General features: G+C 35.7%; 1 protein-coding gene across 1 annotated transcript in view; it reads left to right on the top strand.

Moving 5' to 3' along the window:
- PPFIA2 (PPFI scaffold protein A2) overlaps positions 1 to 24084 on the top strand; it is a 332013-nt gene that overhangs the window by 252847 nt on the left and 55082 nt on the right. The window contains exons 8-13 of the mRNA XM_086749863.1: positions 8270 to 8491; positions 9878 to 10024; positions 11967 to 12101; positions 20708 to 20791; positions 21155 to 21286; positions 22220 to 22282. Coding sequence (XP_086605989.1) covers positions 8270 to 8491; positions 9878 to 10024; positions 11967 to 12101; positions 20708 to 20791; positions 21155 to 21286; positions 22220 to 22282 — 783 coding nt within the window. The remainder of the gene's footprint in view (positions 1 to 8269; positions 8492 to 9877; positions 10025 to 11966; positions 12102 to 20707; positions 20792 to 21154; positions 21287 to 22219; positions 22283 to 24084) is intronic.

Raw genomic sequence — 24084 nt, 5'->3', positions numbered from 1 at the left:
AAACTTAATCTCTTGGTATGGAAAGAGCTCTCTGATAAAACTTCATAGTTATTTTTTAAGAATTCATACAAGGTATGGGAAGGCTGGAATGAACAAATATAGCACCTATATAATATGGGAAACAGGCTTGTAATAAATCTGCAGAAATGGATCTGGGGATTAATGAGAATGATAGAAATACCATGAATCAACAATACAAAGGCAAATGCCATGATGGGATGGCTAAACAGAACTGGAACCTGCAGGACGTGAAATATTCCTGGACCTTCCTCGGCACTGGTAAGGCTTCTGCTGAAGTCTGGTACCCAGCTTTGGGTCCCACACCTGAAGAGACATGTGGACTGTCTTGAGGGGAATTCAGAAGACAGCAATAAAAACAATCAGAAATATAGAAAATATAAACTCTGAGAAGAATTTTCAAAATGTGGGCTGAAAGCCTAGAGAAGAAAAGACTAATGAACATAGAATTATTATGTTCAAATACATAAAATGTAGCTTCAGCTATAAAGGGAGTCAGTCAAAGAGTCTCAAGAACTGGAAACTTTTTAGGATTTTTAGGAGAAATAACCTACATTTGAGACAGGATACACTGCTGAGAGGGTGGCGGGCTAGGTGGCTGTCTCTATGATTCTGCATTACAGGGCAGCCAGAGCTCCATTTAAAATTCTATGTTCACAAGCACTGTCCTCTGATTGAGACACCAAGGCTTCCAACAGTAATATATTAATTCCCAATAAAACTGGTAATATTTTAAGTAGTTGCTTCAGAACTCTGAATACAAAAGCAGTTTTATGAGATGATGAAGCAAGGCATAAGTCTTTCTCATTGAAAACTCCGTGGCCAATTCTCATGTATGAAGTCTAAGGGGAATTTTAAGATAGATAACTCAGACAAAAAATATTCCAGTGATAAAACTAATGAAACAAAGACAAGTACTAAATATGAGAAACAATTAACATGTATGTAATCAAAGAATATGCAAAACCCCAGACATGGCTGTTTTGCCATGTATCAGTATAATTTTTTTAAGTGAAATAATGAAATAATATTAATTATTTAAATCTGTAAGAAAAGTTTCAAAGGAAAAAGAAAATAAGGATATTATGGCATACCAATGATGCAGTTAATCTAGCGCTTCTCAGTTCCACACTGTGAGATGTTTTAGAGAAAATTCGTCAAAAAAAATATTTGGGACTACTCCTATGTAAGGGGTTTTTTTTCAGAGTTCTATTTTGTTACGTGTGGAACTGTGCCTTTTCAAAAAATATTTCTTATGTCACTATGATACCTATAACCTGTTAATTACAGGAACTATTCCTTATTCCAAGATACTTAACTGCACCATTAAAACTCATTACCTAGTTTTACGTTTTTACCAACTTTTTATAACAAATATACCACACTGGTCATACCCATAGTAAGGGCAGTTTTACCAGCATAGTTATTCCTTTCCCCATAGAATAATAAAATAGAATATTTTAGGCATTTGGAAACAGACACATATGCCAGGACAAGTAAAACACTCTGATAGTCCTGGTGCAACAAAGACCCTTTTCTCCTAAGTAAATAATGGTATATTTCATGAGGAATTCAGAGTTGTATGTAACTACTTTTTACATGTATTAAACACCTGGGGGTATTTTGCTTAATAATATACCTCAGGCAGTTCACATTCAGCTTGCTTTAAAATGCTTTTTTGTCTTCTTACTCACTAACATATTCCAATAATTAAATCAAATGCCAGTAGTTTATAAATACTAAAATCTGTTAAAATCTTGACAGCAATTATAGACATTGTATCCTGTAAGAGTAAAAGGTGTTTTGCCAAAGCAAACACAGTGGACTAAAAAGCTCCGAGTGCAGATCAAATAAAATTAAAATAGAATAATATAATAAAAGTAAGAGATCTCTTTCAGAGCAGTGATTCATCAGAATTTGTTCAATTTTTCAACTTGACTATTTTGAGATTTTCTAATCACTTTGTATGGTTCTAGAAAACTGCAGAAGAAAACTTGCCCTTTCAGTTTTTACTTATAAATTTATATCACACGTGCTCCTTTGTTTTGAAGGAGTAGATAAAAATCTTTCCTTTTACCTGCAGCATAGTGGAACGGCAGAGAATGGAGTGAAGGCAGGACATGCATAGCCCTCATCAGAAGCACCAGTTGCAGAGAGGACTTAGTAAGGATTGAACACCAGCCATCAAAGGGATGTTTGTAACTTATAGAAAGTTTGCTGTAAGGACTTTTTGGATTGCTGAGTGCAATCAGAATGCATGATGTGTAAAAAATAGTGGGAGACATGATCCTTGCCCCAAAGCATTCGCCTTCTGAATTAGAGAAATAATACAGCTCAGATGGAAAATACATCTGATAACCATATGACGGGTTTGTTTCCAAGCAGTGCAGATATCTTTCTGGCTTTCTAATCATCCCTTTCTGGATTGACATTGATAAAGCTAATTAAAGAAACATGTGCTGAGGGGGACTTAATGTAGATTGACGGTTTGACAGCCTGGGGAAGTGAGGAGTTTTCAGAGTGTAAGGAAAAAGGGATACAAGCTGCACCTGGGATTAGAGGTCTTCATGAATCCAAGAAGTAAGTTTGGGAGAGTATGCGATATTCTCTCTGAAAGAGTCTAGACAAATATTTTGTAAGTACTGTTCTGCTTAAGAGTTGAGTATGTCTGTGTGACTATTAATACTTAGTGCTCAACACTGTAGCATAGGGATTTTATTATGCTGAAAAGCTACATTACTTATGCATTATTATATGATAAATCAGTAGACTTCTCAGATCTTTAGTTTTTCAAGAAATCAGCTCTTTATCTGTCTCATATAAGTTAATTTGTCTTTCAGTCATAAAGACTTTTCCTTTTCATGTAATAGAAATCCCTATATACTTCCACATATCAAGCCTGTTAAAACGCTGCTTTAAAAGTCTCACTGCTTTTGCAGGGGATTTTTACACTTCAAGCACTGTGCTAGCTGACAGCATTGGCTGTCTGACCTTTGCTGGATGATTTACTGCAAGGAGTTGCCAGTCCACTCGTTTCTAATGAGAGGCTGGTGAGATGACTAAGAAAAAGGAGTTAGTCAAGGCAAATGGGGAGTGAGGTTTGTGTGTATAATTTGGTTTGGGCAGCTAACTTGCCCTTATAGTAAAGAAGCGGGAACTGATTTCTCTCTCCTGTGTAAGATCTCAGAAACTCTTCTGACAGTATAAAGGAGAAATAGGCAGGCATTCTGGAAGAGACCAGCAACAAGAAGAAAAATGCTCACCAGTAAACTGTTTTTTTTTTCCTCTACCCTATTTTGAAAAATGAGTAAAGTGTAACAGATGATTACAAGCGTCAGAAAGAAGAGTAAGAGCCGAAAGCTGATCAGGAAGTGGAGTTATTCCAGATCTTTAAAGCATAATAAAAGCTGTAGTCTTTGGATGGCTTGGTAGAAAGAGCAAGAAAGTGAGGATATTTGGAGATGAAAGTACTGGAGAAGGCAGCTATTTTTACATCAGTATTGGGGTGGGGAAGAAATATTTCAGTTGAGAGAATGTTGGCTTCGGTAGTTGATTAGAGGTTGGAGAAAATTCAGAGTAACTGAAGGGGAGACCTCTAATGATTATGAGATTAGTGCCTGACACAAACCAAAAGATGTGGAACAACCTAGAGAAGTAGCATAGCCTTCAAACATAACGAGGCAAGCAACCACTTAGAAATGACTGTGACAGCTAGATGTAATGCTATTTTTTTTTTTATAGCTTTTCATGTTCTGATTTGTGTGCTCATTATATGGGTGATGATCACATTGCTTTTGTGTGTTTAGTTGTCACTTGTGATTGGGCTATCACATCGCTATATGTTTGTGTTAATATCGTTTACTTTCCTTTAAATCTTTTGCATGAGGCATTTGAATGGAATGGGGGTGGAAGAACTCTACACTGTAGTAAAGAGCATCTTCTGGTAACTTGCTATTCATTTATTCTTACATCTCAAACAGCATCAATAAACATTACCCTTTGCAGCATTAACTTTTGCTTTCATGAAGTCAAGTGATGGGTATAATTTAGCTTCCTTTGCTGATTATTTTGCTTCCTTTTCATTATTTCTGTACTACAGAATTCAGATAAACTTATCTGACCTGAGAAGTACACAATATTTCTGTCTCTCCTCTGATTATCTGGCCTTCATGACCAGCTTTTCTGGGTTGGAAGGATCATCTCCACCATTACAGAACTGAAAGTAATCACCCTGATTTGACAGGTTGTAAGAATCAGAGAGAACTTGCATAAAGTTGTGGTCTTTGCTTATGTATATTTACAATATTTATATAGGCAAATGAACCTTCCTATAGTTAGCAAATAGGACTTACTATATGCAGACCTTTTGAAAAGCTGTTTTAATGTTAGATTTTATGTTGCATATCAAGAAAAATATGTATAATCAAAAGGGTGTTTTTAACAAAAGTTTTCATGTTTTTAAAGATAACTCAATTCTGACATAATTCTACTGTGACATAGCGTCGGAAGTCTTACGTGTTATGCTATTTGCCAAAGGTAGCCAGCTTAACTAACGCAGACGGTTGCCTTGAACATTAAGAGGAGAGCCTGAGAGAAATTTGTTCAGCATGAACTCTAAAAACCCACAATGACGTTATACTGACTTGAGAACATGGTGAGGACTTCAGTTTTGACACTAGAGACCTATGGTGCAATGAACTTGCTAGTACTCCTCTAGAAAATAGTCCAGAGTGTGTCTTAGTAAAGGGTAGACATAACACACACACTTTTAGGGTTTAAAAAGTGCTTACACCATAAAAATACTAGCTTGTTCTAGGAATTCTAAAAGACCAGACTTCTGAATTTTGACATTACTTTCAATTATTCAAAGGGACTTTGTGCTTAGACCGAGCTTATTTAGTCCTCAGGCATGGAAATGCTTATGTACATGAGCATCACATGAATCACCTGCACCCGTACTAGCAAAACTGAGAGGCACTGGTGAGGAGTTTTATCAAGGAAATGAATCCTATATTCACTGCTGATCATTTAGAGGTAACACTGTGAAATACTTTTTTTTTTTTTTACCTTCTCAGCACTCCACTCTCTGAGGTTATATTCTAGCACAAAATACATGATTAATTACTGGTTGATAGTATTTATACCAAACATATCTATGTCAGATGGTTTACAACTAGAGAAAATCTCATTTGAGTTGCTTTTTACTGTTCTTGGTGTCTGCCTTAATAAAATTAGATTCCTCTGTGTATTTTGCCACGTATATAGTTGACTAATTTATTGACTATTGTTGACTATTTTATTTCTAAAATAAAATGTAGAAGTACTTTGCAGTCAATAGCCTTGGGCAATTTTGTAATTTCTTTGCTAACTGCTGTAGTCTAGTGTCCTTACTCTTTTTTTTTTAAACTCAAGTGTACTTCCCTTCCTGCACTCAGTATTTTTGCCAAGGCTTTGAGTTGCAAGGGTGATGTGAAATGGATTAACAGAGGCTACAATATTCTGGGTTAATCTTGTTTTTACACTTTCTCCTGGTGTTCCTTTTACCATTGTTCTTGTTTTTCACTAGTAAACCAGTCTACGGATGGTTTTCCTTTTATTATTTCATGGCAGTGAGAATAGGGAAGAGAAGCAATGGTCTAGAGGGGATTTGTTGTTAAGTGTAACACTCCAGCTTGCTATCCTCCCTGCTGACGCTGCTATACAAGCAACAGATTGCCTTACTGCTGTGCTTTTTGGATCTTGAAAAAAAGAAAATCTGATACCAGGGATGTTGGTTTCCTTTTCATACTTTTCAGCAGTAGGGAACATGAACATTTATCTCCCTTCTCTACTTCCACAGACCATAAGTAATTCAAAGATTTTTTTCTCCTCCCAGACATTTGTAGTTTAATCCGTATTACCCTTTCTGGCACTGGGTCCTACAGGATATTTTTGAACTTTGATTTACTCCGTGATATGCCGCCTCTGTTGTAGTTAATACCATCACTGTCATCGGACTTGCTTCACGATTATTTCATCTCCTTTCTGTTTCTCCTCCTAGCTCACTGTATTTGGGTGAGTGTAAAAGCTTTCTTTATGAAGTACGAGTATCTCTGAAACCCTTATTATGCACTGTGATTTCTTAGTTATTTATCTGGTATATGGTGATATACCACCAAAAAAAAACCCCACAGCAAGTGTTCCTCTTGTTGTTGCTCTTTTCCTCGTTCTTTCCAGTGATGAGGAAGGCAAGTGTTCCATTGCTGGGTAGAGATGTAGTTGCTCATTTACTTTTTTTTTTTTTTTGCTCTGAACTAGCCCAGGGAAAGACATCTGAGGTTGTATTAGTTCTTTCAGGTGGATTCCAACCAGATTTCTCATCTGGCTGAGAAACCTGTGGAAGAGGGCAGAGGAAGAGGGCAGAGACCCTTATGATGTGTGTAGGAGGCATGCACATGTTGCAATGTCTGCATCTATTGTGTCTGCAGAAAGCAAAAAATATGAAGTCAAGAATATATGGTAATACCATTTCTACAGCATTGCGGTCTAAGTAAGTAAATGTGATAGAGACAGATGGACTATCTTTTATGGGATATTCAATGCATGGTAAAATTTGTTCATCTGTGACAGCCACTAAAATTGCTGTATGAGATTAAAACTGTAAAAGAGATAATAATAATAATAGGTAAAAAGAGTTATTTCAAATGTTCACAATGAAATAAAGTATGACGATTAGAATGTTTTATGCTGTTTGAGTACTGTTTTGTTTACATATGTGATTGCTGCATATTAATGGGATTTTGATTCAAATAGAAAAACTGAACATTTTCCAAACAACAAACTGAGTGTAAATAAGTTCTTAAATTGCTATTGTCATTTTATTATGGTATCCTGAAAGTAGATCAATTAGGGTTTAGCAGCTAACATAAAATGTCAAGATAATATAATTAACTAGTATAAAGAAAGCAATTTTGGAACTGAGTTATTGGATGTAATGAATTTTTAGAATAAAATAATTTTATTCAATGATCCACAGAAGGGCAGGTGGTCTTGAGCTGGGTTCATTTTATAGCCGATTGAGGAAAGAATGTGGTTAAAGCCATTAAACAATGTAATGTTATTTGAATTGGCTAGAAGTTTTCTGTATAAATATATTTTGACAATAATAATACAGAAGTACTAATAAAAGCAAGCTTGGTTTCCTCTCAGATCTTGCTAGGATTATTTCTTATGTACCTTGCTATACACCCTACAATCTGAAGGACGACAACAAGCACCTTTTAGGACCAATATTCCTGCATTATACTCTGAGATACGTAACCTATTTTAAATGACAGTTGTAGTGAAACACTTTGTTCCCATGTTGCATAATATAAATTTAAGCAGTAAAATTGAACCTAGTCAAGAAATTTGATGACAAGTTGGACTACTTTGGTTTTATTTTTTCATGTTACAGGTCAAAATGAAATTGTTTTGATTGTTCTTTTTGCCTATTTTTTGACATGAGATTATTAAATTTGTATGAAACCATGGGTCAGCCTATGTTGGAAAAAGTTAATGTGACTATCTATTATAATTAGGCAATGCCAGCAAGTTCTCCTAGTGAAAATACTTCTTTCCTGAAAATGTTTACTTGCAATATAAATCATATTTCTGTGATCATATTCCAAATGCAATAAGGTGTTCTGGACTTCTGATATTTTTCCTTACAGCTATATTCATGCCAGGGCTTTCAGCAGCACACAAATTACTTCAGCAAAAAAAATTTTAGAAATTACTTGTTTCTAATGTAGACTTAACCAGTGTGTTGTCCACACTCCAAGCACTTTCTGGTACAGTGAATTTGTGATTTATTAGTATTGTTTCCTGTTTGCAGCATGGCCTGCTTTGCAAATGAAATAAACTTTGATTAAGTTTAAATGCTATATAAGTTTAGCTATGACATATACCTGCGATTTGGTGATTTTTAGGAGTTGTATTGTTGCAATCTGTACTTGAATAGCCATAATGTCAAACTAAAGCTATTTTTGTATAGTATTCTGCTCTACAGACATTTAATCCTCTATGTGATGTTAAATTCTGGAATCTCTTGACATGAATTAATAGTAATCTTTTGCAATTTTTTATAACTACATCTGTATTACCTACCATGAAAATTACTGTGTTTTTCTCTTCCTAGTTGCTTTTGTAATTTCAAAAATAATGTTTGTTTTAGAAATTCTTTAGATAGAGTCCACATTAAAAGGTAAATTATGTTACATCTCGTTAACAGCGCCTATCCAATGGCTCCATAGACTCAAATGATGAAGCCAGTCAAGTTGTTGAGCTTCAGGAACTATTGGAAAAGCAAAACTATGAAATGGCACAAATGAAGGAGCGTTTGGCTGCGCTGTCTTCCCGGGTGGGAGAGGTGGAGCAGGAAGCAGAGACTGCAAGAAAGGAGCTAATTAAAACAGAAGAAATGAACAGTAAATATCAGAGAGACATTAGAGAGGTAAGAAGTTTACCACACTCACCTCCTCTTTCTTGACTGCTGTTCCTGTGATACCAAATACAAACTGATAGAGGCCAATGAATCCAGGAGGCAAAAGTTGAGCACTGATAAAGGCCATTGTACACAAAATTTATGTTAAGAAACAGTACTAGAAATCTCTTTATAAAACCATATTCGTAAAAGTGAGTCTGCATATGTGCAACTCTAATAGGAGGAAGGCCAACTCCTTTGTGTTATAGCATTACTAGAGGGCATTCTGACAAGTTTTTAGCCATTTAAAGTTTTTAAGATGAACTCTGTTAGATAGAGATGCTGGTCATGTAGATGTAGGTCACTTTCTAAGCAAAGTGGCCACTAATACGTTTGCATATAAAGTAATTACCAAATATCAGTGCAAAATCTGCTGCAAAAGCTGTTTGTAAAGGTGGAAGTGCCTGTTTTCATTATTTTATACAGCCACAAAAGATAGCCCTCCCAAGGCTGCAACAAGAAGGGTAGTTTGGTATTGTGTAACTTGGACAAATTATTGGGGTTTTTTTGTGTGTGTGTTTTTAATTAATTACATACGTAATTACTATTTTATGGGTTTGCTTTTTTTTTTCCCAGAAATATGCAAAAGGATCACCCGGATATGGTCCACTTTAGGATTAGCTGTATGGATCAATTTATGTGTTCATTGTGTCTTACTTGGAAAAATAATCTCACTTCAACACTGCTTTCATAATGTAATGTAACACAAACAGCAAGACATGCTCATCAGTAAATATTTTCATTGTGAAAGATTACGTGGCGACAAATAAGTCTTCTCAAGAGCCGGACAGTTTTATTAAAATTAATAAAATTTTCTGCTTTCACTAAAATTAATTGAAGAGAAATAAATAATGTAATAGACAGACTAATGAATAATCTGTCTAAATTACAGTTATTGACTTCAGTGAGGCCAGCTTGTAATACAGGAATAAAAACAGCTCAAGATTTTAAAGAAATCCTTATTGGTAACGTGTACGGATTGCATACCCATATGTTATGGTTATGTTATGTATCCAAAGTTGTGGTCGCTTGTTTTCCTGAAATTTCAGGACATGTCACCGTTAAGAAGCAAACAAGTAAATGATTAGTTTGCTGGTTTTTTGCACTGAAAAATGTAGAAACTAGAAAAATATGCAAAAAGTGAGAATTATTTGTTTGCTCTACTCAACAGCTACCGCTTTACATATCAGTTACAACAAATTCCAAAGGAAATATAGTCTCTTTCAAATAGAAAAATACTGCTGAGCATACCTTACATCCCTGACTACTGTTAGCATGAAAATTAAACTGGTATAAAATTATGTAGCCTATTAATTGCATGGTTCTTTATGGCTTTTTTTTTTTTTGTCACATTAGGCAATGGCACAAAAGGAAGATATGGAAGAAAGAATAACTACGCTGGAGAAGCGCTACCTCAGTGCACAGAGAGAATCCACTTCCATACATGACATGAACGATAAGCTGGAAAATGAACTGGCGAACAAGGAAGCCATCCTACGTCAGGTGCAGTATCTGTATTAGTCACTTGATCTCTTCAGACACAATGAACATTAAAGCAAATACAGGGCAAATCTAAAGTAGGAGCCTTCTATTAGGTTAATCTGTTCATTTTTAATCAACAGATCAGTTAATCTAAAAAAAACCCCAAGTTGTTCAGCATCTCTAAGCTTCATATCAGCTACTAGAACCTTATGTGTACATTCCAGCCACAAGTCAATGTGTACATTCAACATTGTAAAAGAACAGTGTTTTCTGATAGTGTCTTGCATAAATGCATGTCATCACACCCTCTAAATAAAGGATTATCTTTGCTTCTTATGTAACAATTTTCTGAATTTTATTTTTAAACAAAAAAAAAAAATAATGCAAGCCAAAGAAAGTATGTTCTGCAGGAAAGACTAAAATTTGCATACAACAGATTTGAATTATTTCATGTATTAGTACTGGGTAGATAAAATTTTTAAAACCTCAGTGATCCTTTAATATCTTTTAGAAGATAGTATAACATGATTGTGCAGTTTTCTGTCATGGTACTTTGTTTCCACGGTGATTCCAAAAGCTGAAGTGCAAAGTGAACAGAAAAAAAAAAAGGTTTGTAACTTGAAGAATACAATATGAACAAAAAGCTAACGTGAATGTAATTCAAACTGTAAAAGACGGAATTGCTCCTCAACCTCAGTATTTTTTTTCGCCTTTTTACCATGTCTTCAAACAATATAGAATGCTATATGAGAAATAAGCCTGTATGATCTGATAATCTCTGCTTCTGTGATTGTGTGCAGATACATTTACACACACGCACACATCCCTCTGTACGTGTGTATATGTATGTACATGACTACCTCTTCAAGGAAATTAAAGGGTCAGAACTCAAACTCCCTAGCTTCTGCCAGCTTCCTTTGGCTATTTTGAGAGGTATGTTCAATTGTTAGGAAAAAAAAAAAAAACAAAACACCCAACAATGGAAAAGTAAGGTACTTGCATCTGTCCTTAGAGTTTTTATTGCTGCCAATGTAAGTCATGCTGTGCTGCAAAGGTCTATCTACTCAAATGGTGATCGATAGAACTAGGCTTAGAATTTGTACGGGGAGACTTAAAGTTGCTTTACAGCATTGTGATGTTAAAAGCCTACCTTTTCATGCTTTTGAAGGACTGAAAAAGAATCTAAAAGCACACTCCTTTTTCATTATGTCTTCTATTACCTGGCATGAACAGGAAAGCAGGAAACACTTGTCAAGCCATTAAAAAATTCTTTATCGTGTGGTTCATCTCAGTAAGCCAGAAAATACTGCAGTTCTCAAAAGTCTTCCTGTGTCTCTTTAACAGTTATCACAAATTAATCAATTTCACTTCTGTCAAATGAGACTTAATTGTAGGTTCACAGTGAACAATATCACTGTAACCTTAAGCAAATATCAACCAGGATATGACCATGAATTAATTAACTGAGCAACAATTGTCAGTTTTAATATTTCCTGATATATGATTGGTATTTGTTCAGAAAATTGCCTTTGGCAATTTGTTCATAAACTTTGCTGGGAATTCTGTTCTTTTGCAATTGTCCTTCTGTCTCATTTCAGTATATACATAAACTTTTCTGTGAGATGGACTCAATATTTTAATTTAGAAACTTCTAATTTTACTGGCAACAATACTTTGACATCAGTCAGAGGAGTTTTTTGCTCATCTTCATTAGTACCCTTTTAGAACTCTTTTTCTTCACCTTCATATGATCCTTGAGCCTCAAGTCATTCATCATTAGTGAGAGCAGCAGCCTACGCGGTTCCATGCTTGAATTACACCTTTCCAGTAAGCTCTCCCAGGTTGTGGAGTATCTGTGCTTATGTAGTGAGTTTTGATCACTTCCCCGATACCCGAGAAACTGAAGGAAAATCTTAATTCTGATTTTATTTTTTATACCTGTTTATCTATCTTTGGCCTTCAGTTAGAAGACAAAAACAGACAACTGCAAGAGCGTCTAGAGCTGGCTGAGCAGAAGCTGCAGCAGACGATGAGGAAGGCTGAAACCTTGCCCGAAGTGGAGGCTGAGCTGGCTCAGCGAATTGCAGCTCTGACTAAGGTAATGCTCTGAGAAATAGGTTCACTTCAGAAGCCTCACCGTTTAACGTTGATTTGCATCTTGTTTCCTTACCTCAAGGACAAAGCAAAAGTACTATCAAGCTGATTTGAAAGCAGAAAACATTTCTTGCTAAGTATGTGCCACAAGTTTAACCAAGACTGATCTCAATGTTGTGTTTGTAATTCTTAGCCTTTTCGCAATAGGAAAAGCAGTTATCTGTAAGTTAGACTAGACTGTATTACAGTCTATGACAAAGGAGTCATATATTTCTAATATGTCAGCATTACTTATCCTAGGAGGATTCATTTTACTGTGTAAGTGTGTCTAATTTAAGGGGAGAGGGGAGGGGGAACTCATGTTTCTACACATACTCAGTTCTCCTGGATGTTTTCATACACCGTGTATATGAAATGACAATTATTTGAATTCCAGTAAGTGCTATAAGATCAAATCTTAATGACAGCTGGGATCATTTGTGCAACACAAATGAAGACAACTTGCAGTACATACTTACAAGGTTTCCTTTGAATTATTCTTTGCCTCATATATTTGCAAAGACAAATGTGGAGCCCTGAGAGGACTTCATCTGTTTTTTTTTCTGATAAATTTATTATATGGCAGCTTTCTTGCAAAAAAAAGAAAAAGAAGATAAAAATAAATTTTCAATAGTATGGTTTTCATATTTGACCTCTAATACTTTGAGGTGGGCATGTAGTTAATACTACAGCTCAGGTATTAGCAGCTTCATAAAGACATATAATGATAATATGTTTGTTCTCTGTCTCTTAAAATCAGACAAATAAAGAAAAATGCATTTAAGAGATTGTATTACGTATCATTCTGATTTATCTAAGCTTTCTTTTCTCTATTGCCAAGGAATGTTTCTAGCTATTTATGTGCCTAGCCATTTTTATATTTGATGAGTTTTTTCAATTCTCATGTTTTTCCATTTATAGTGAAGCCTTAAGTGCTGAGCACCTCACTAATGAAGTCCAATTTTTAAAGTAATTTAGTTAAGAAGTAGAAAGGAAGAGAAGCTTTTGGGGGATTTGATGGTTGTTTTGGGGGCTTTTTAAATCTTAATAAGGAAAGATCAGTAATCAAGATTTTGTGCTGTCCACTTTAGGTTTATATGAATGGGTGGGAATTTGAAAGAGAGACTGAAAATGGTGGAAAAAAAGAAGAATCAGCAAAAAAAGAGAGCTACATGAAATACCACACAAATATAATTGCATTTTAATAAAAACTCAAGTGCACATAAGAGCGATCTCTTGGCATTTTAACTTCTTTTTTTTTCAGTTGTTTCTGATTCAACAAGTAATCACATCTTGTAATGCCCTCAGTAGCTTAAAAACATTGTTTTCTATTTTAAGATTATTTTTCCTGATAGTTTCTCCAGCAATTAGGCACCAGTAAGTATTTTGCAGTCCTAAGCATGTCTTTTCTTGCAACTGCATTTTCCCTTGAACGTATATTAATGACAAGTATTGTAAGAATAAATCCCATTTCAACCATGCAGAGCACTCAGGGACTTCCATGAGATACTGTTGTTATTGTGACCATAAAGCTGCAGTATACATCTCCGTTTGTCTTCTTACATTATTTCATGGGACGTGGTTAGAGAGCTTTGAAAAGAGCTGATGCTCCACCCCATTTCACTTTGATATACTTTGTCAAAGTTTTTGCCACGTGGGAAACTCTAAGAAGTATATTAGACTGTAATGCTGATTCTGTTCATTTCTCTGTGATTACATGAAAAAATGAATAAATTAATTTTGTTTAAAGTTATATCTTTTTGGAATACATGACATGAAGAAGAATGCCAGAATTTGCCAGTAGAATCACAGAATGGTTAGGATTGGAAGGGACCTTCAAAGGTCATCTAATCCAACCCCTCTGCAAGGAGCAGGGACATCTCCAACCGGATCAGGTTGCTCAGAGCCCCATCCAACCCAGCCTTGAATGTTTCCAGGGATGGGGCATCATAATAATCAGCCTATGTTTTATATATCTTGTATGTAACATCTCTGCAAACTGTAGAGCTTATTAAAGTGCTAGTTTGACAGCTCTGAAGTTTAAAGTCCAGTACTTTTCAGGGATCATATAAATGTAGCTCGGAACCAAGGATGACATTGTAGTCAAGACAGCTTACTTAAGTATTTGTAAATTAGCTAGCTGGTGTACTGTTACCACACTAGCTACTCAGTGAAAGCTGCAAGACCTACCTAAGTGGCTGAAAAAAAAAATAATTTTGCCTTTGTTAAGCTTTGTGCAGCATACACATTGTCAGTAAGGCTCAGATTAGCTTAAGTCTGCCAACCTGAGCTAGGGTTGCTGCAATGTCCATGTATACTAAGTGAAAGATGAGCCTCCTGAATCAGCTAGTTTCTCTGCACTGCAAAAAAAAAAAAAAAAAAAAAAAAAACTTATTCTCCTTTCTTTTGTACTACCTCAATGAAAGTGGCTCCTCTGAGATTAATGGGGTTACAATCATATAAAAGAGGTGAGTTAAGCCTGATATTTTACATGTTTTTTTAAAGAAAAGTAGTATGGGATAACTGGAAACAATGACTGCTCCACTGTGGGTAAAATATAAGAACAATTATTTACATTTGAAGATAAAACAAACATGTTCTGGATTTGGATGTGATTTCCCCACCCCCTGCAAGTTTAAAATATGCATGTTACAATTCTGCATTCAATTTATTATACTCTTGCTCATAATAAATCTGCGTTGGGATTCCGCAAAAGAAGGGTGTAGAATGAGATCCTTCTATGGTGACAGTTTTTAAAAGTAGTTTTTCTTTTTTCATATATACATGGGCTAGTGAATGTCTTTTGCTACTTTTTTATGCCCAAACTAGTTCATAAGGAGTGAGCTTCTAAAAGTTTGGACTATACAGTGAACTCAGATAAGTACCCATAAATTTACCTGAATCATTTGAAATTTTCTTTGGCTTTGTTTTCACTGTGTTCTACCCATTGGGTGAGCAACTGAAGGGTTAGTCAGCCTGTCGCATACTAACCTGGAACAGCATGATCCCATGTACTGTGCTGTCCTGCCTGGCTGTTGCACTGGTATCTGTCTGGTCATGACAAGTAGCACAGCTCTCAGCATGTATCCCAAGATTTAAATTGCCATGACTCATTGAGCCACCTTGTACTCACTCTCACAGTATTGGTCTGTCTGCCTGCCTTGGAGAAGAGGCAGTTGGTAGTAGAAAGAACCTCCCTCCACTATTAACTAAACTGTTCTTTATCCTAAAAGATGTTTGTTTTCCTCAGAAGAGACAGAAATTGGAGCATCTAGAATCTTCAGATGGTTGATCTGTCAAAAACAGTTTCTCTTTGCATGTATTCAAGGAGGGGTCTGTGGAGACAACCAGCATCCACCTATTTCCACTCACTCACTCTCACTAGTAGTCACTCTCTCCCTCGGGTGCTTGTGCAATGGAGGTAGTGTGTTACTTCTCTGATCGCAAGACAGCAGACAGCATTTTACTCCATCATTCCTGTATGCAGGTCCCCAGAAATACGAGTGATTTTTAGCTGCATTAGAGAAGCACTGACATGGAGAAGAGGGACCCATAATCGTAATAAACCACGTTTAGCATAGTAGCACATTTGGCTTATTTTAAAGGTGATAAAAAATGGCTTGAAAGTTGGAGGCAAATGGGACACGATGATTGTTTTGTAACAATGTGGGGATCTGGTTTGCGCTAAGTAGGGAGAGAGTGGAAGGAGATGGTCTGCAGTGGAAAGGATGCAAAGACATTCTCCTGAAAGGAGTGGATGTCATTAAGATAGAAACTTCTCTGAGAACGAGAGAGAGAAAATGATGTGTTAGCTGGAAAAGGAAGTTGATAAATCTTCTGGGGCAGGGGGGGAAGAAAATCTTCTCTGGGAATGGAAGCCTAAGAAAACTCCCTATTTACAACACATTACTGTCTTCTCAAACCACTCCTCTTCTTATGCTTCCATTTCCACAGAAAATTTTGTCCTAATAGGAGGAAAAAATGAAAGAAGCAAGTTTGACAGAGCTAAATGGAAGGAGTTGCTTACTAAACCTACAAGGTGTAGAAGGTAGTGGGGAAATGAAAGAGGGGCAAGAATGTGTGGATATCCAGTGAACGAAATGTTGGGTTTCAGAAAAAGGAGTGACTTAAGACAATATATTTTGTCACATGTATAATGGGTTAGAAGTGAGCATGTGAACAAGAATCTGATTATTTTGGGAGCAGTTGTGACTCAGTCACCATGAATACCTATTTTCACCTTCAATTGCATAACTCAATTCAGTAATGCATTCTTTCTTCTGGAATAACTCACTCATTCAAAGGACAACCGAAAGAATTTGTTCCATAAGAAGCCAGCAGAAAATCTGGAGACAGCAAGTGTTCAAACATCAAGGTCTCAAAACTGGAAATTGGCTTGTATCATTACAAAAGTTTAGATTTGTTCCTGCAGCTCAGCATGAGGAAGAAAAATTATAGCACTTGTACTGTACAGGTGCTTTCTGCAAGTGAAATTGGATTTTTTTTTTTTTTCAGCTGAGATGCAAAGACTTAGAAAATGTGTACTGTCAGCAGTAACAGATTATGTGAGTGCAGGAGCAGCGGCAGAGTTTTAACAGGGTTAGAGAGCAATAATGAAAGCTGCTTCAGTATTCCCTCAAAGCAAAATTTTCCTGTGTATTACTGGCCTGTACTGGCTATTTTTTTTGCTATTTCATAGCATATAGAGTGCAAAGTGAACATTAAGACTCATGTTGGTATCTCATAGGGGTCAGACATTGTCAGTGTTTGTCCATGTATTTATAATCTAATCTAATGCACAATTTCACAAATCTATTTATAACTGAATGTGCTGGCTAAATGCTTTAAAAGCTGGTTGCTGAATACCACACCATGTGTCTTACTAATCCTCCTGTACAGAGTACTAGCAAATAGGCATGCAAGTCATATATTAAAAAGAGGAACACAGAGTAAGGTCTGCCAAGCAAGTAGTCAATGCAAGTTCCACTGTAGGAAGTTTTAAACTCAATTAACTCTCAACAAAGCAAGTTGGACGAAATCCAGCTTCTGTTTATGAACCTCAGAGCCCACAGTTGTCCCTTCTGTCTCACATGTGTCTGAAATTCTGCTATGGCAACATGACACTGGTGTCACAGCCTCTGCCTTGTGCCTCAAACTACAAGGCAGAGACAGAGACATTCAGTCTTTTGTTTTTTTTTTTTTTTTTATAGTAGGCTCCCAAGTCTCCCAAAGAGCCTATTCCATTGGGAATGTCTGGGGCTGACTAACACACATGGAGAACAAAACAGTGTCAATCCTACCAATATGGCCTGGGGAAGCCTAAGCAGGAGGTATTTGCAAATCCTAGGTGAATTGCTAGGTCCTTTTGTCTGGAAGGGTCTCTTTCAGATCTAGGTTGGGGCCTTCCTCAGGGTAAAGGGCAATGAGAGGTGTTGGAACCCTCATTTTGGGAGGCCATTCCAGCTAGGCACACCACAAGGTGGAGGGGCTTCTCTTCCGTACTGCAGCTCTTTGTCTCCAGGTGGGTTTCTGCAATTGAGAGAGAAAGGGCTGTATCTACGTATGTGTGTTTGTGTCTCCTTAGCCCTCACAGAGCACACCCTTTTGATTCATGTCCCTGCTGCTGTGGCTGCATTTGACACGAAAGAACCAGTGGTTAAAATCCATATATAGCATTGGAGCCCAGAGTAGGTGCTAGGGCTGCACACCTGGGCTTGTCCTCTGCCAGACAAGCAGTGGAGCCTGATTGTTTAATGTCTCAGTTATGAAATATTTCGGTTCTTTTAGAGTGAAACAAAATAACACTTTAGGAACAAGCAAATGAAATGCATATAGATAAAGAAAACATAAAATGATCAACTACATTTTAAGTGTTTAGAGTAATGACATTTATTTTGATTGTAAATGTAAATTATATAGCTAGCTAGATGGGCTTCTCAAGGACAGGTTAGGACAGAGGGCACCACTTATTAGAAGACTTAAATGAGATCCCCTTTGAACCTGGAAGTAATAGTTTGATTACCTTCATATTTTCATTAACCTACAGTTCAGTGTATAGAAAAGGTGAAGATTAAGTAACTTGCTTTTAAAGTTTTCAGACAGCTAAAGAAGCTTCTAAGTAGCTTAACTTTGTAGGATGATAGCCCAAATTGGTTCTATATCTCCCTCAATGAAAATTGTTTCAAAAGGGGTAGAATTTCTTAAGTGTCCTCTGTCATCAGCTGAGAGCTTTGATTATTTCAAATCTCCTGACCTCTGGAGACATGTTAAGGGAAGGCCTTGAACCAATAGTGCTGCCAAGACTCAAAATGGAAAAGTCTATCTTCTACAGAGGAGGATAACGCTTGGTCACTTCATGGAAAGGATAGCATGATCTGGTTTTCTGCAGTCACAAGGACTTAACGTTTTCAACCCTGTCTTTCTATTTATCCAACTGGGAGAGGAAGAAGTGCATTAGCACTCGTGTGCTGAAACAAACTAATATGTAAAAGTAAAAGATAAGATAAAGAAAATCATAACGGGATTGTCACTGATCCAAGTCATAATAAATAGACACATTATTTCAGATAATGAATAAGTTCAAATACATCACTATACGCCTGCTTCATGATCAGACACAATAACTACCCTTATTGAATGAGCTCAGTTACAAAATATACTGACTTTCCCTTCAATTTTGCAAGAATCTGAGTTTTGCAAAAATACTTGCTCTAAAAAGAATAGTAGCAATCCTCAAAGTTAAGCATTATTCTTGTATTTATACAAAGCAGGGTTTTCTGATATTAATGTCTTCATGTCAAAAGTGGCAGTTTATAAATCTCTAGATCACAGACTTGTTTTCTGTCTGATCTTTTGGTCTTGATAATAGCACTGAGTTTAAGTTACGGGTAATTTTAAGTTATGATGTACATCTGGAATTACTTTCGTATCTATTCCTAACTATTCTGATAAATCATTAGTAGACAGCAGTGTGAAAAACAGTTTCACTAAAAAAATACAGTTGCAAAGTTAGTATGTCTTGTATGTATTAAAGTTTGCTCATCGAAAGATGGAGTTCAGGATCTCTTTTTGAGAGAGGGTAAATGTGACAGAGCAAAATAGCATTTGACAAGCATGAGCTCACAACTCAGTCATCAGTAGCACTGTTTATACGCCTTGTGCACATTCCTGTTTCCATAGCAACAAATCCGGTATAGCATTTCCCTTTCTTTAAGGGCCTTTTTTCCATTTTGAGTGATAACATAGACTTGTTTGATATGACAATAACATGAATATTCATGTTTTGCAACACAGAACCTAATTAAGGTCAATTTCTGTCAGAAGTAGTAATGAATCTTTGGATGGATTACCATTTCTATACAGTAATGACTTTTCATTCCTATTAATGAATTTTTATTTATAGGTTTTTCTTTTATCTGATGACCTTGATCTTCCAAAGAGATCCACCAGGGTGGACCCTTTCAAAGGGATGAAAACGATATTGTTTATTTGGATGAAAGGGCTTATGTGGTGTATTCTAAAATGGAATACTGAAGCTTGAGCCTTGTCTCTTTTGATGTTCTCTCTGTTTTCTAGAAATTAGGGAATGTACCATAACATTGCATAGTTCTGTAACTGACCAATCCATTAACTTAGTCTTTATGCATTGTTTTCATTCCTAGAAAATAATAGAAGAATTATAAAGGACTTTCTGACGTTGGCCTCACAGAGTCCTGTTCTGGTGTTTAGTTTGCCATAATTCAAAAAAAACCCCCATTAGATTAGACAGTATTGCTTTGAATTCACTCTGTAGTAATATGTCATCAGCCAGCCATCACTAACCTTAAACCTCCATGTGTAGGTTGATAGCTTTTTTAGCATTCCATTATTTTCAGTTTCTCCACATCAACTGCATCATATTCACCAAGTATCAGTGTAGTTTATTCCACTTAAAAATCTGTCAGTTAAAAGTATTAAATTTTCAGTCACACTTTTCTTTTAAGCATTCTGTGCTGTGTTCTGTTCAGTGTCAGTGTCTTTAGTTCTGATTTTTCAATTTTGTCCCTCTCCTTTTCCTTGACTTGTTAGTCTGATCCAACCTCTTCTACCTCATCTGATGATTATCAATATGTTATGGAAGCTAAACTACAAGAAATGATCTCCATACGTAGGAAGGTAGTCCTACTGGACTTTACTTTCTATTGCTAAATAGAATCCATTTGATTTGTTTTCATTTTCTTTAACTTATTTTATTATTTTTTTTTTATTGATAATCAACCATCGTGCAGTTCAGTGCTTCAGGAGCTTACAATTTTACGATGGCAGGTTTGTGTTCAAACCATGCACAGTCTGCATGTTACATTTGGCTGATTTCATTGCTCATAAATAACTCCAATGTTTTGCTGATGCTTGGATGTAACAGGCCTTTGTAGCTGACACATTTCAAGCAATGCTGTTCAGCTGCCTGTTTAAATAAAGTTTCTTTTTGAAAGACTAATTTTGCAGTTAGTAGTAGCTTGCTTTATGTTTTGTTTAAACTTTACTGCTTACAAAGCCACTTAAATTACAGAAACAGTCTCTATTTTTTTACAGGCAGAAGAAAGACATGGAAACATTGAGGAACGTATGAGACACTTAGAAGCTCAACTTGAAGAGAAGAATCAGGAACTTCAAAGAGTATGTGTACTGCAGAAAACTTCTGTGGACTTTTCTTCTTTTAATTTGTCAATATAGCACTACATTACACACTCCAGCACACAAATCTTTCGGCTAGTAAATGTTTTATTTATAGCAGTGATGGCAGCATCTTCCCACTTTGCTTAACCGTCTTAGTATACTAGCTTACATCTAATTGTAACTTCCAAAGTATTCTGCTGATACAAAAAATGAATGTGCGTTAATCAATAACTAATTCCATCTCCTGTGGAATTTCTTTAAATGGCTACAGTTACCGTAATTTTTTAATTTATTTTTTAATTATACAAGTCTGTACTGGTTAATTTTGAACCCTACCAATCTCTCTTCTATTCTACATTAAAGGCAAGGCAAAGAGAAAAAATGAATGAGGAACACAACAAAAGATTATCAGATACCGTAGACAGACTTTTGACAGAATCCAATGAGCGTCTGCAGCTACACTTAAAAGAGAGAATGGCAGCACTTGAAGAAAAGGTACAGTGCAAAGAGCAGTATAAAGTTCAGCTTAGTAAAGATTCTCCTGTGTGAAACCTGTTCTACTTTTACTGGGGTGGAAGCATCTTGCTGATTTTGTATTACCAAATGTTACCACAAATATGGTCTAATTTATACCTTCAACACTTAATTCGAGAGTGCACTGAAGAATCTTTCCAGAACTACTGCAAACTGGATATGTTGAATATTATGAGACCCTGTTTTTTTCAGTGGGGAGTCTGTTGAAGAGCCTGTAAAGGACCAGTGCATGACATGGTATGAGGCAGTGAGAGAAAATGGACAAGAACTGAGGAATGGCATGTTTCAGATGTGCTATCTTTCCTTTATTTTAACCTGCTGATTCTACCTCAGTGTGAAATGCTATCACCACAGGAGAAGCAGCATCTACCCTTGGAGAAGGAATGTTATTTACAGATTTTCCATGGCGTGAGACAGAATGGCTCTGCAAAATTCAAATCGTGTGACCTTTATATTCAGCCTCCTTAATGCCTCCCCCTTCTACTTACTCGCCTCCGGTTTGATCTGGGGGGAATCTTTCAGTGTCTTTCAGAAGGATATTTCAGAACCTCCCAGACGAGGTACTAGCTTATATCACTGAAACAAAAAGTCATACAAACCAAGAAATAAGCCTGTCAAAAGAAGAACCTGGGAGAAATAGTTGTGTAAGAGTGTTACAGTTGCTCAATTCAAAGAAAATGCAAAGTTTTTAGTGTTCTTGACAGAACATGGGTCTACATGTTTTGAATTATTTCCAGTGTTTTAAATTTAATATATACTCAAACTGAAGCATTAAAGGAATTTAATTTTAAAGTCCACTGAATATGAACTTTGCTAACTTGTGTATGGTGATAGGTGGTATTTAACATATCTAATTTATTTATAGTTTTTTCTTCTTCTTCATTTTATTTCTAGAATGTTTTGATTCAAGAATCGGAAAGTTTCAGGAAAAATCTAGAAGAGTCTTTACATGACAAGGTATTATAAAATAGTGTGATTTTGTCTATTGTTATCAAAAGTTATATATTTATTATTTGGAAATACGTATATGGTATATTAATTATCCAACTAGCATGTGAAATCTTCCTGACATCAATAATAATTCCTTTAATCACCCAAATGTCTTAACTAGCCTTTGAGGGTCTCTAACAATTGTTCTGAGCTAAGTTTATGGTTGAGATCCTAGCCTCAGGAAGTCAATACTAAAATTCATATTGATTTCACTGGCTCTGGAATTTTTCTTCTGTCGGTTTTAATTCTGAAAAAGTCATGTTTAAGAGAGACGTATGGCATAGCTGATTACACTTTCATAGTGAAAAATGTAATTGCTTGATTTGATGCAATTCTTCTTAACAGGTGCAGTGGCATTGTGCTAAATATAGCTGAAAGTAGCCTTCCTTAGTTCATTGGAAATTAACCCCTGATACTGTTTAGTGAATCGGTCAAATTAATTATAAATATTTATTCCAATCACAAATGTTAGGATTTTGTTTTGAAGTTAGACTTCCCTTGAGCGCAGTAGGATACATAAATATATCTGCCTTCAGATTCACAGAAGTATTTTTGTAATGTATCAAATCAATTTAAAAGAGATTGTATAGAATTTTAAAAATATAGCTCCATTTGATACTGATATAATTATATCATATGACATCCAAAATCAAGAACTTTGAGAAAAATAACAAAAGTTCAAATAAGTTGTTATTTTCCTCTACATTCAGATAACCCTGTAGAAAGGCAGAGATATTAAAGTCCCCAAAAGGAGCTTGTAGGGCATTTTAAATAAATAAAACTTCTATGCTGTACTACCACAGTTATAAGGTGATTCAGCTGTCGCAAAATCAGGATCATATTTCATCATCAAGTTAGATGACAAAAAGGACATTTCTAAAGCTGTGTCAATTGAAACAAAAGTTTTTATCATTTTGCTACCAGAGAATCTAAACCTGAATTATGGACACCAATTTTGTTTGTGTAAACAAGGCATTTTGCCAATGTTATCTCCAACATAACTTTATTGTTTTAATAGTGCTAGAGTGAAAGTGAATACATTCTGGCTTGAATGTACATATCAACTCTTGACAAAGATGCAAAATCTGATATAAAAATCTGTATTTGTATCAGAACTATTTTTTCAAAGATACTTTTGTTTATTCTATTTATTGATTATTGCTTAAGGATGGGAAATGAAGTAAATAGAACATGTCCGCTACTGCTCTGTGCAGTTGGAGATGAGTTCTCTTCACACACAACTTCCAGGTTCCCACTATGAAGGGTTTATTTGTTCCACTTTGATAAAGAAACTGATGAAGCAATTTCAGATAGATGGACGTAAAACCAGATATTAATAATCTCTAAATAAATAGCAAATGATACAAGTAAAGTAACCTCCAAGTCATCTCAGTAATTCTATTCAACCAAGAAATAGTGTAAAAATAGTGTAATAAAAATTACTGAATCTGATACTAATTAAGCGCAGATCCTTTTTGTTCCTGTTTTGGAATCCTGAACATTTTAAACTCTAGGAACAGCATTATTACTTCATTATTACTTCTTCATCCTATGTTCTCTGTTAATTTATTTTAAAATTCTTTCCTTTTTTTCATTTTATTAGTAGACTATCATTATTTGTACAGTTTGGGAACAGCCTTTTTTTCCATGGTGGTTGCTGTCGTACTCTTTTTCTTAGTTGGTTCCAAAAATCCAATTTTTGTGGCACTCTATCATTTTTATCAAGCAGCTCCTCATACTGGAGTTTAAGCAACTTCTGAGAGCGAGCT

This window comes from Chlamydotis macqueenii, chromosome 1 (genome assembly GCF_036417535.1).
Source record: "Chlamydotis macqueenii isolate bChlMac1 chromosome 1, bChlMac1.mat, whole genome shotgun sequence".
NCBI lineage: Eukaryota > Metazoa > Chordata > Aves > Otidiformes > Otididae > Chlamydotis > Chlamydotis macqueenii.
This window is presented reverse-complemented; position numbering and strand designations above follow the sequence as displayed.